The sequence below is a fragment of the Takifugu rubripes genome, chromosome 17 (assembly GCF_901000725.2).
Source record: "Takifugu rubripes chromosome 17, fTakRub1.2, whole genome shotgun sequence".
NCBI lineage: Eukaryota > Metazoa > Chordata > Actinopteri > Tetraodontiformes > Tetraodontidae > Takifugu > Takifugu rubripes.
This window is the reverse complement of record NC_042301.1, coordinates 4046751-4059055: the sequence shown is the minus strand read 5'-3', so window position 1 is coordinate 4059055 and position 12305 is coordinate 4046751. Positions and strand designations below refer to the sequence as shown.

Genomic DNA, 12305 nt, shown 5'->3' with positions numbered 1-12305 from the left:
GTGCGTAGCTCGCTGTTATTACAGCTCTTCTATTTCACGCCAAAATGACTGTATTGATCTCCAGAGTAGCATGTTAGTGGATGCATAGAGGCACAAAATGAGCAGTAACATTTACAAATCTATTAATATAGAGTGCATGTGTGTGTGTGTGTGTGTGTGTGTGAGAGAGAGAGATTTGAGTGTTTGATGATGAAATGAACTGGACCCAAAGATCAAAACCAAAAACACGAAACCTAGAACCCCCCTCGAACATTTCGGCCCCCTTGCACCAGGGTGACCTTGAGAAGTTTCAACCAATACAGGCCTGAATTTGGCAGAAAACCCTATCAACACCCCATAACGCCCCAAAAGGATCCTCTTAGGTGAAGATCCTGCGGGCTGTGTGATCCTCCCGTTTAGAGATGATCTGACTTGACAAGAGTGATGTTAGTGCTGCGGGTGCCGAGGGTCCCTCAAACCACCAAAAAGTAATATTTTTTCCAAAATTTTCCATGTTACTGAAGAATTCATGGATTACAACTTCCTACTGTAAAACTGACCCAATTAAATCTCTTGATTCATAAAGAATCTTCATCTGGAATGTGGAGTTTAGGCCCGTGGAACGACGTCGCATCTTCAACGGAACTCTGGAGGTCGGAAAGTAAAATCCTTTCATAAATCCTCCTATTGGTGGGCGCTTAATCCAAAACACTGATAAAGTGACATCCACCTCATCCTCTCTCTCTTCCACACACACACAGGACTCTACACCACACACACGTGCATATGCATCGGCATATGGTGGGACAGGTGTGCGTGAACAGATTCTCTGAGTTATGTGTGCCGTTATGTTCTCACCCGTGGCAGAGATCAAATAAATCCACTTTCCAACCTGCCCCGGGCACCCGGGCTGAAATGAGGCAGAAGCAGAGCGCGCCTGTGTGATACGCCGAGCGGACGCATCCCTCAAGTGTTGAGCGTGTGCCCGGGTGGGAGGATATCGAACATTTGTGTCAAGTGCTGACCGGGGCCATCCCGCAGCCCCACGCGAGCGTATTAGCAGGGGGGGGTGTTGCTGTTAATGTTGCTTTTAAAACCAAAAATGAGCATTATCATGACTGACGTGCGGCTGGTGAAGAGTTTGTGCCCTGAATGATGCTCAACAGAACACGTCAATGTAAGTCCGTGCAAAGAAAAAAGGGGAAAGGGCGCTAAAAAATAGCGTTTTCTGGGGGAAAACCTCACAGAATGTCGCTTTACAAACGGTTTTATTATGCAAATCCTTGATTAGGCAACTCCTGACATTTCCAGATGTGCCTGCTCTGCGGGTTCTGCATATTTATTTGCCAGCCGCGGTCACGCATCGCCGATTTACAACAATTAAGAGCATTTACGAGGTTTATAATTGGGCAGGCAAGGAGCCATTATATTTCTGAACCCTGGGTGAGTTCAGGGCCTCATCCTGGAGTACGTTTTAATTCGCCATCCCGATAAAGCGAGTGTTAAAAATTAAAATTAATGCACTCAGAGGACATTTTCAAAAGAAAAAGGCACAGCTTGACTGACACAAATGAGCTTCATTACTGGTACTTAACAGCTTTAATAACTGCTACCATTGTTTTGTTGGCTTTTATACAGATTTACATTACAGAGAGTATTTCTGCGTGTTAACTTAACCACATTCTCCTGACGTGCAGCGATAATGCTACAGTGGAACTTCCTGGTCAGTGCTCTTGGTGACGGCACTGGGAGATAAAGCATACATCATAAAGCTACATTCATTGGTGAGTTTATTTTTAGATGTGATTAATAAAACATGGTGCCGATAAGACGGCGTTCACTACCGGCCCGGACGACGTCGCGACTGAGGGGCTGAATGTCGATCAGTGGTTGATTGCATTGATTTAACAGGAGCTCAGTGTTCCCAGGATCTGTTCAAACCCTGGGGAATGGGGAAACACACACACACACACACACACACACACACACACACACACACACACACACACACACACACACCTCTACTGTAACAGAACTATGATCCAAGTGACACGTGCTCTGAAACCTAATCCTAATAATCCCACAGGGCTTCAGTTCCTTTCTAAAACAGACCCATCAAACGCTCCCGTCGTAAATCAAACTTTTAATATTTCAAGTTTGACACCTTCACACTCTGCTTTGAGGAGAAAAACTATTTCTGAAGCACTGAAGAAAGTACTGAAAGAGCTAATCGTCAGACAGCAGGACTGGAGACAGGCATTGTCGGGGTTTTACACAGACATCTGTGTACATTACTTGCCGGTTCTCTGCAGCTGATGGTGCATTCAGGTCACGGACAGCCTCTCTAAAAGGTTCACTTTTCTGACAGCAGAAGAGCAGCAAGTCAAGCTAGCGAGGGCTTCTGGGGGGGGATGGACAAGGAATGAGAATTGTGGGAGTCAAATGCAGAATGCCAATAAAACAATATCAGCATCTTCCAAATGCACCCACAGTTCAGACTCATTTCTTATTAATTTGCCTTCTGAAATGAATGTGTGGAGAGATGACCGATCTGGGTGGGTTTTAAGCTTCGGAACGAGCTTAATGGGCACACTAATTGGCTTAGAGCGGTGGCGTTATGGTACTGCTGATTTTTCTTTTGCCGCTGACTAATATGACCTCTGCATAGAAAAAAAGTCTTTAACCTCTGACTCACAGGCTGCAGAGGGAATACCATCATTTAACGAGGTCAGGAAACTTCAAACACACGCTGAGGGAACTGTCAGAAAAGATCATCTGGGAAAACCGTCCAAGCTAACGTCCACATAGAGCTCTACAGATGAAAAACTGCCTGCAACTGAGAGAATCTCAAGGCCAATCCAATTTTATAGGTTATTACGTAACCTCAGTAGATAGCTCCTCTGGCATTAATCTCTTAGGTTATACAAGGCCTTTCTGGGCCAAGACACTTGGATTTGAACCAGCTTGTGATGTAAGCTAGCTTCAGTTTTTTCACAACTGGCTGGAGCGGGAAATGTGCATACACAAGCACATATGTGCCCTACTGCTTCATCACCCCCCCATGCAGGATTAGGATGTTTGCTCATCTGGTTTAGACATGAAGTGAAAGCATGTTGGTAAAAGTTTATGGTCATTTGCTACAACTACAACACAGGGACACTCCCAAAACACACTTAGCAGAAATGGACAAATGTTAAAACATACAGCTGGCCTGCTCAGATCTGTCTCTTAAAATGCTTTGATAGCGCCGCCGCCGCTAGCAGACATGCACCTCAGCCTCCAGCTACTCTTGTTTATGTCCCTCTTGGATGCCTGTCCGACGAGTCTCTACATATCTGCCTACACGTCACGGATAATTAAACACAGACAATGTGGTCGGTACTTTTCTTTTAATGTCGCTTCAAAAACGATATGAGGAAAACAAATTAGTCACTTAAAAGGCCTTGCTATTACTTCCATATTGTGTTATCCATCCAGCCATCCACCCAGTAGTTTGTGAAGAAGGCCAACTTTTTAATGGGCGTCCCGAGACACCAACACAGTGCAAGTGATCCAGCCATCCATTAAAGGCTGACAACTGAACTGACCCTTGTGGGCATATCTGCCATCTCTCAGCTATATTTTAAGTATAAAATGGCTGTAGATTTTCCTGCTCTCCGCTGTTCCCCGCAGAGGTGTTATATGTCAACAAAATGACTCCCGAAGGCTGAGGGGGGTCAATAAAAAAATTCTTCTGTGATTTGTGAGAGCCGCTGCAGGTTGCACACAGTTTCTGCAGCCTGGGCACGGTTCCATCCTCCATACGTGTGTCATAGCAGCGATAAATGGCGGCAGGAAGACAAAGACCACAGCAAAATTGGCCAATTACACAGCGGCCCGGTTGGTTCTCAATAATTTTAGTGATTATCTTTGTCGGGAGTGACACTTGCAAAGACAGAAGTCTGTGTGTTAGCATGTGCGCGACTCTCAAGATGCATCAGTCAGCAGAAGCACGTGCGCGTGCTGACGCAGGGGATTAAGAGACACACAGCGACGCAGTGCCACTGACTCACTTCAGAGCGAGTAAATAAAAGATCAATACAGCGATAAATGAATCAACGGGACATGTTAGGGCTGGGATGACTAATCTTTAGGGTGAATAAAGATTCCACGTGGAGCACCTGGTGCCTTTAACATGCAACATTAGCATAAGGTGGTGATTACCGTATTTTCTGGACTATATGTCGCTCCGGAGTTTAAGTCGCACTAGCCAAAAAATGCATAATAAAGAAGAAAAATAGATATATAAGTCGCACTGGACAATAAGTCGCATTTTGGGGGGAAATTTATTTGATAAAATCCGAGACCAAGAACATACATTTCATCTTGAAAGGCAATTACCGTAGCAATCCATTAGCATGGATTAGCAATAGGGTTACGGTATGCTAACGTAACAAATTCAGCTACATGACCCACAACGAACTGAGTACATGTCTGCTTTGTTAACGTAACATATTAACAGTTATTCAGATAACTATAGCATAAAGAACATCCGAGCAAGTTTACCAAACAATCAAGTCTAACTCCATAGACGAAGAACCGCTTCTTCTTCTGCGTCGCTAAAGGAACTCGTTCCTCAGGTACACATGCCTAGAGCGCCCTCTTGTGGTTGTCAGTGTGAAAATAACGAACATGTGAAATTCTGTAATAATGTATTTATATAAGTCGCTCCGGAGTACAAGTCGCACCCCCTGACAAACTATGAAAACAAGTGCGAAAAAAAAATCCTAAAAGAACCGAATGTATTAATATCTTTAATATCTTCGCTCATGTCTGTGTAGATTCTCAACCATCCAGGTCATTGTATCCAAGGTAGTTTTCTCTGTCAACCCAGTCCAGTTGACAAAGAAAACTACCTTGGATATCTTCGCTCATATTTTTTCAGGCTAGTTTCTTTTCTGATATTCGCACCACCAGTATAACTGTGTCATTACCTTAACAACAACAACCCAACACCGGTTTGGACTCACTCTGGACCTTCCACTCAGAGGAACTCACCCCTGCAGCTCCTTCACGGACATGGAGATCTTGAGGTTGTGACCCAAAACGTGGAGAGCAGTGAGGATGTCTGCCCACTGGACCATCTCTCCCAGAGGACCCCCCTTCAGCACTTTGGGGCTGAAGACATCTCCAGACTCCTCCGTCAGGAAGCCCACGTGGATCAGGATCTGAAGAACAAGGACACATTTGGAATATCAACACTGGAAACCCAAACAAGGAAATATGCTTAAGATAAAAACCACTTCCAACAGGTGTACAAACGCAAAGTTTCCCGTTATTTCGACGCGCATTCGTTAAAACTTTCTGATGACAGAGCTTCATAGCACATTCAACGGAATCTGGTTTGCATTATTTTATTGACGTTTGCAAACGCTGCGTAGTTAAGCTCTTTGGAAGCTGAGCTCCCACAGTCTTAATGAGTTCGAGGATTAGAATGATTAGAATTTCTGATGCTTTCGTATGAAAATTAGGCAAACTGAAAAGTAATTCTTCGCCTTCAAAGAATTATCGCTTCATGCAGCAATGAAATGGTGTGTGTGCGCGTGTGTGTAGCCACCGCATGGGTGTGCAGCACATCGCTTTCAGATCAACAATAAAAATTAAATTGAGGAAATAAAAAAATAAAGTCCCTTTTCTTTGCTATCACGTATTCAGTGGAATGAGTTCAGGTGCTGCTCGATCAGCCCCTCGTTACCCTAGCCTCCTCATCAAGGCAGTTTGGCAAGAGCAACATGTTTGCTTTCAGAGTGGATTAACCACGGCCGTGTCTAAGTGCTGCTCCGCCGAGCGGTCAGCGCCACAGCATGAACGCCATCATGCTACACACAGCTCCAGGCCAGATGGAGAGTGGGAGAAACTTTGTTGCTGCTATTCCTCTGCGCGCGCTATATTTAAAGGCACGTACACTCTGTCCTAATTCTGTAATTAACAGGATCAACCAGCAGAGATGTATCCGCTCCTAGTGGCTACCCCCCCCCCCCCCCCCCCCCCCCCCCAAGTCGTGTTGATTAATGGTTTTCTTGGTGCTCTTTGAACAGACCATCAAACATTAACGGTCAGAACTTCCCGCTGCAGGTTGTGCCGTGTCTGAACAGATGACAACACAACCCTCCACTGGTTCTAAATGGACCACAAATGCCCGCAATGGGCCGCGGTTCTACCAGCGCAGCATCTGGGCACGGGCGGGAGATGTTTCCTTCTTTTTGGGATGTCGGCATCACAGCAGGAGCTGAACATTCCAATTCACTGCCAAAGACTTGAATCCTTTGGCTGCACCATGAAATTCCAGTTAGTGTAACTGGTTAGTGTAGCTCCGTGACTTAATACAAGCAATGGGAACCTGCTTCAGTGGTACAATAATCAAACGGACGTGCAGGTGCCTCCAGTTCCAGGTTCCCCTCCTTTTCCTCATTTACACGAACGTGGGGGCTGAGGCGGGTTGGATCCAGTTTCAGAGACCAAAAAAGCTGTTTTGATGTAAGCAGGCAGCTGGAACGTGATAGAAAACAGTTTGAAATGGTCCAGCGAGACCAAGAGCCGGCACCGTTCCTGCTGTTTCAGTGGGTCATTATTCAGATGCAGCTCTGTGATCACGCACGGGCGACTTCTCACCATATATGTTTAATAACATCATTCGGAGCTGCACTCAGAGCCAATTTAGTAAGCGCGCTCTATGCATAATGTCCGCTTGGTAAGAAAAGATAAGCGAGATTTAATTATACTCTGGGAGGCAGATGGCGAGACTAAAAATCTTGGCGCCAACATTATCCATTTGCTTGGCTTTGGTGGGTGTGGACCTCGCGAGCGTGTATCATAGAAACTGGCAGCTGTGTAGATAAAGAGACGGAGGAATGGAGTTTCACACACTGGCAAATAAGGGGAAAAAAGGGCAAAATATCACCCGGTGCAGCCGAGCCGAATAACTGTGAGTGGGTTCCATTAAACTGGCATCCACACAGACACAAATTAATGAGGAGAAAGGTTAGGATGCTCTCCAAAAGCACATAAGGTAGCAGCTCTGATCTACAGTGCTGAGAAGATGATTTCTCTCTCCGAACAGTGACTGAATCAGAGCAAAGTTCAGTGCTGCACATGGAGATTAAGGTGGGGAATTAACCTTTTGCGTGACAAAACGGGAATCGATAGCCAAACGGAAGAAAATGGAAGAACCTGGTTGAGCGGCCGTGTGAAGCAGAGAGCCGAACAAGCGGAACTCTAAAGCTGAAACGCTTTTTTCCGAATAAACCACCCGCGGTCTTGCGCTCAGTGGACTCGTGCGAACTCTGCGTGCGTTCGTTGCGGATGCTCCTTTGCTTGTCGCGAGCTGGAGGGATCCTCAAAGGCATCTGGCGCGACTCTCTGTTAACATCTCACGGGGGGGGGGGGGGGGGGAATCGAGCGCAACGCTCCGCCAAACCCGAAGAGACAGACGGAGTCACGCTAACAACGCGCCCGCTTTCGAAGCTCCCGGTCGCCCTCGCGGCGGCCCGCCTGCCGGCGCCTGCCAGCGTCCCGATTCTGAACGGGAGCTTTCTTGGCCGTTATCGGGCGGAGATAAGCTGTAAAAACAAACAACAAAAAGCAATTGTCTTCAACTGGCTGACACTTTGTGCAACTTGAAATGTTTGGATGCTGCCGGCATATGGGAGACGCCCGTGTCCAAGCCAGGGCGCCGCTTTACTCACTCAGAACTAACAGGGTAACAACGGTGAATGCAAACGCCCGATTCAGCATCTGCCAGTGTCACGCGTATGTGTTTACTGAGGCACCAGGGCCCCTGTGAAGGTCACAGCTGTCTGATGCTAGGCCACAGGTGGCTACACAGACGGCTGCTGCCAACCATGACGACTCTGCCCTTACTTTCACCTTCCCCATCATCCTGCTTTTATGCCTCCGCGGAATATTCCCCTGCCTTAATTCCCCCTCGAGTCTCCTCATTGACATATTCCCGTACGCATTTAATCTTCTTCATCACGCGCGCTCGCTCGCACGCGCCCACGCCGCCTCACTTTGTCTCCCGTGTCGTTATTCAACAGCGTTGTGTGAACTTCGTCAGTCAGAGGTCAATTAACTCTCAGGAGCAGCAGTCGGAGCCAAGCATCTGCTGACAAAGGCGCGGGAGGACGTGCACACGCGCGTGCGCTAAAGTCACACAAGCTTGTCAAAGTGAAAGGGAAGTTTTGACTGCAGCCATTACAGATGCTCCACTAAGGATGTTTTCTTTTTTCTTTTCCACACCTCCGGGAGTGACTCCTGCTGCCGTCGCACCTCCCTGGAATTTCACAATCATTTCTCGTCTTCTTCTACTGCTTCTTTTAGGCAATGAGTGAATTTTGCCTTCAAGTATTGGCAGCTTTGATTTAAAAAGGAGGGGGGCTTCGAAAGAAACACGGAGCGCCTTTTTTTCTCAGGAAAAGGGGGCGGAAAAGCGAGTGAGTGTAAAAGATCTCGGCGGTATCCAAGGCAGGCTCCCCGTCTCCGTTGCTCAGCCTCTCTCCATCCACCCTTCCCTCCACGTACTTGCCCCTGCTCTGGTGTATTTTCTGAGGAGACATCCGTTTTCCCTGCACAATCCAAGTGGGAGCTTGGTAGGGAAATGGAGGAGAATCAAAAGAACCAGAGCGGGATGCTGAAAAGAAACAAACGGGCCGACAAATTTGGAGATTTCCGCTTTGATTCACTCATTTTAGGTTGTTTATTTGGCTCTTCGAGCGACCGAAACGCACACTTACATGCGCGCACGCATCTTTCGCAAACACGGGGACATCTGCTGACTGCAGCAGCAGCACATTTCAGGGGATATTGGTTCTTCAAGCAGCTCTGGAGCTGTGATAGAGGTTAACAAAAGGTACCCTCGGCGCACAAAAACAAAGGACAACATCAATCTCTGTGACAGGACGATTTCCACCCTGTTAAATTATTTTAGAGGGAGATGAGGGCTGAGAGAAGCCTTTCGTGGCGGAGAATGTGTGCTCAATCTGCCTTTTCACATTAACGCATTCATTTATCACCATTTTCTCAGCTATAAAGGATCATCCATTCAAAACAGATAACTGATGTGAGAAATAAGCGCCCTCGGCAGACAGAACCGAAGGGTTCCATGCAGCAGAGTTTCTCAGAATTTCGAAAGTTTGATTAAAAATTGCTGCCAACACATTTGGAAAAGTTCGATTTTTGAAATCAGACCATCATATATCTGGAACCCCTTCTCATGAAACAGCCACTGCTGCCTCAGTAGTTCCTCATATCCTATGGCTGCACCTCCATTATTTCTTTAATAATCCATATTCCACTGTACCTTTTGCTCATCCGTCCCCTTTTTATCCACCTCTTCTCATCTCGTTCTTCTCCCTCTGGCACTCACACATGCTTGGCATCTCTTCATCATCAGTATTTCTTACCTCCTTTCATGCTCTTCTACCTCATCCATCCTTTATCTCTATCCTGCTATTCACCCACACTAAGCCTACTAAGCCTGACGACAAACACCCCCATCCTACACCATCCAAATGTAGATTCAGGAGTTTGAAGTAAATTATAGGTTGGACTGTTTGGACTGTTGGGTGAGGGACATTAAAAAAATGAAATATATTAAACCAACATCGAGCAGTGCAGGACACTGTGGTGAATGAATTGGAAAATGGTCTTTTATTCAGAAAACAGGAGGATTTTGACTTGAAATCCTTTGTGAACATTATATGGCCATCCCTTTAAAATGAGGTTCTACAGGGTCCCTGCGATGTAATGCTTTTTATCAGTAAGTCATAGAAGCGTGACTACAGTGTCTTACCCTCAGAAACCCTGGTCTTACCTTCTTCTGGTCCCTCCACCGTTCCTCCAGTTTAGCATCCAGGCGGTTAGCGGCTGTCGTCCACTGTGGAGCGAGGCGACGGATTCGACGCTTCATGAAACTAAGCGACTCTTTTCCTGCTCCAACTTGGTCCAAAAGTACCGAGAGGTCCGTGCGGAAGGCGGCCTGGCAAGGACAGCAAAAAAAAAAAAGAGTATGGACAGAAGTGGGCGGGATTGCATAGAAAAAGTTACATTTTGATAGGAAAAATCAAGACGTTTTAAAGGTGTTTTAGCAAATTCTGTAGTGGAACATTTTTCATCTGCAGGGAAATATTCACAACAGCCCACACTCCTCCTACTCTGACAAAAATCAATGTTTCCCCCTCAAAAACAACCTGGACTAAACCCAGTTTACACTGCAGACTGGGGGACTCTTTCTGATTCGCTGCTGGACATTTTACTGTTGGCACAAGAGAAAAAGAATGCATATATAAAAATATGGTGACTGCCCTGACCTGTCTCTTCGGGGCTTTGGGTTGGTGCGTATGCTGAGTTGGGGGGCTGCTGTGATTCCTCCAGGCCAGCGGGGGGCAGAACCACTCCACTTCACTTAAGTAGATGAGGAAGGAGCAGTCCGAACCGTCAACACCGTAGAAGGCATAGCAAGGGTCGGAGGTCCAGCGTGCACGCATCCACTGAATGATCAACAGAGAAGCCAAACGTTTGAACCACTGTAACTAAATCAGAATCTTTTTAATAACAGTGTTTTTTTAAACATCAGAGTCACAGATAATGAGTAACATCCATTGAGGTTAGTTGTAATATGATCTTTTAAGCAGAAAGTCCACTTCTCTGCAGAATATTCTGAGATTATATTTAAAATTGTTATAAAAAACTAAAATAATTATTTATTTATTTTAAAAAAGAGAGCCAATTGTTTTACTTACGTCCACTTTTCCGGGACATTCTGGATACCGTGGGTCTCTCGGTACTTCACACTGGTTTGATGTCCCGTCTCTCAATGCTGATAAAACAGGGAAAATGTGTTTAAGTAACTCTTGTTACTATTTTACAATATCAAATTGCACAAACAGGTTGGTTTTTTTTGTTTGTTTTTTTTAAAGTAAAACAGGATGTTTTGATAGAAATAATTACCCTCTAAAAAAAATTCCTACATTAACCATTGTCATAAAATGTTAGCAGCAAACAATAAAGGTTAAATTCTCTTTAAAATGTAGATTTCATCTGTTTAATGACATCATTTCTAGGCTTTGGGAGCATACTCTAACATAGCAACGCCCGTTTTTCATATTATAGCTGCAGCGTGGACGAGCTGACGATGCCTCAGCTCAAATTGCGAAGTAAAGAACGGCTTAAAATGCATATATTTGTGTTTACTAATGACTAATGTGTGTTTTTCTCTGCACCCCACGGCTCCTCATCCGTGTCAGTGTACTGCAGTGCCCATTATTCATAGAACAGCCTTCTGCTTCACCGACAACCTGCTCGCTTTGACAGCACTCACTACATTAAGTGCTCCACTGACTCAACAGGATTGAGGGAAAGGCTTTGGACCAGCACATTTGCCTTTTCTCCTTTGCTCTTGGTTGTGTCTGTTTCCATTTCCCTAATGAAAAAAGAGACAATTCTCCACATCAGTCTTCGCCCGGGCTTTTTCTCCACTGACAGCAAACACTCAGCCTCAGGAGACATCTAGCTTAGCATTGCGAGGGCAACGGCGGCGCCCATAGCAATAATTAAAAATATGGTTAACTAGAATAGAAACTTGGCCTGTATCCCTATAAGACCTTTACCTTAGTGCTTGAGGGGACGTCTAAGCATGTTTTTGCTGTTCCCTCTCACGTGCGTATGGCCATGAGATTAATAAACTGCCGCTGAGCTGTAGGGTAATAAAGTCTGATGCCGGTGTTTCAATTTATCTGTCATCAGACAAAGCAGCAGTGTTTTCATTTTGGCATGAGCAAGTGTCCCTGCAGATACGGAGAGGAAAAACAAAAGGAGATCCTCATTTATTCTCTTGTAGACTTGGGCAATTACTGTGTGTGTGTGTGTGTGTGTGTGTGTGTGTGTGTGTGTGTGTGTGTCTGTGAGTGTGTGTGTACCTGCAGTATTGCCACCAGCATTGTTTAGGTTTTGATTAAAAATGCACAAGATGCAGAGAACAGGAAAGAGGGCTGAATAAAGCAATGATGAGGTATTCAGAGGAGGCCACAGCGCTGCACATGCACACTTAATTGCGCTCATTCATGTTCTTGCTGCTAGGAAATCGCTACCGTTACGGCTCCAGATGTAAAGCTAACAATGTAGCCCAAGACGCTCGGATTGTAATGATCCCATTTTTGGAGTTGTCTTTTTTTTATTATTTAATGTTAAATCTATTGCATCAGGCAATGTTCTACTAAGTCTTTGCTTTGGAAAAAGTAAATAAATAAAAAAATAATTCTTATACTTTACCAAGATTCTCCCCTCCCTTC

At 45.4% G+C, this 12305-nt stretch overlaps 1 protein-coding gene across 3 annotated transcripts in view; it reads right to left on the bottom strand.

The window, feature by feature from the left end:
- The window catches only part of LOC115253357 (alpha-1,6-mannosylglycoprotein 6-beta-N-acetylglucosaminyltransferase B-like), a 47489-nt gene that overhangs the window by 13234 nt on the left and 21950 nt on the right, over positions 1-12305 (bottom strand). For all 3 annotated transcript variants that reach the window (XM_029851365.1, XM_029851367.1, XM_029851366.1), the window contains exons 5-8: positions 10758-10834; positions 10326-10505; positions 9830-9994; positions 5017-5186 (exon numbers count right to left, since the gene is read on the bottom strand). In XM_029851365.1, the coding sequence (XP_029707225.1) occupies positions 5017-5186; positions 9830-9994; positions 10326-10505; positions 10758-10834 (592 nt within the window). The remainder of the gene's footprint in view (positions 1-5016; positions 5187-9829; positions 9995-10325; positions 10506-10757; positions 10835-12305) is intronic.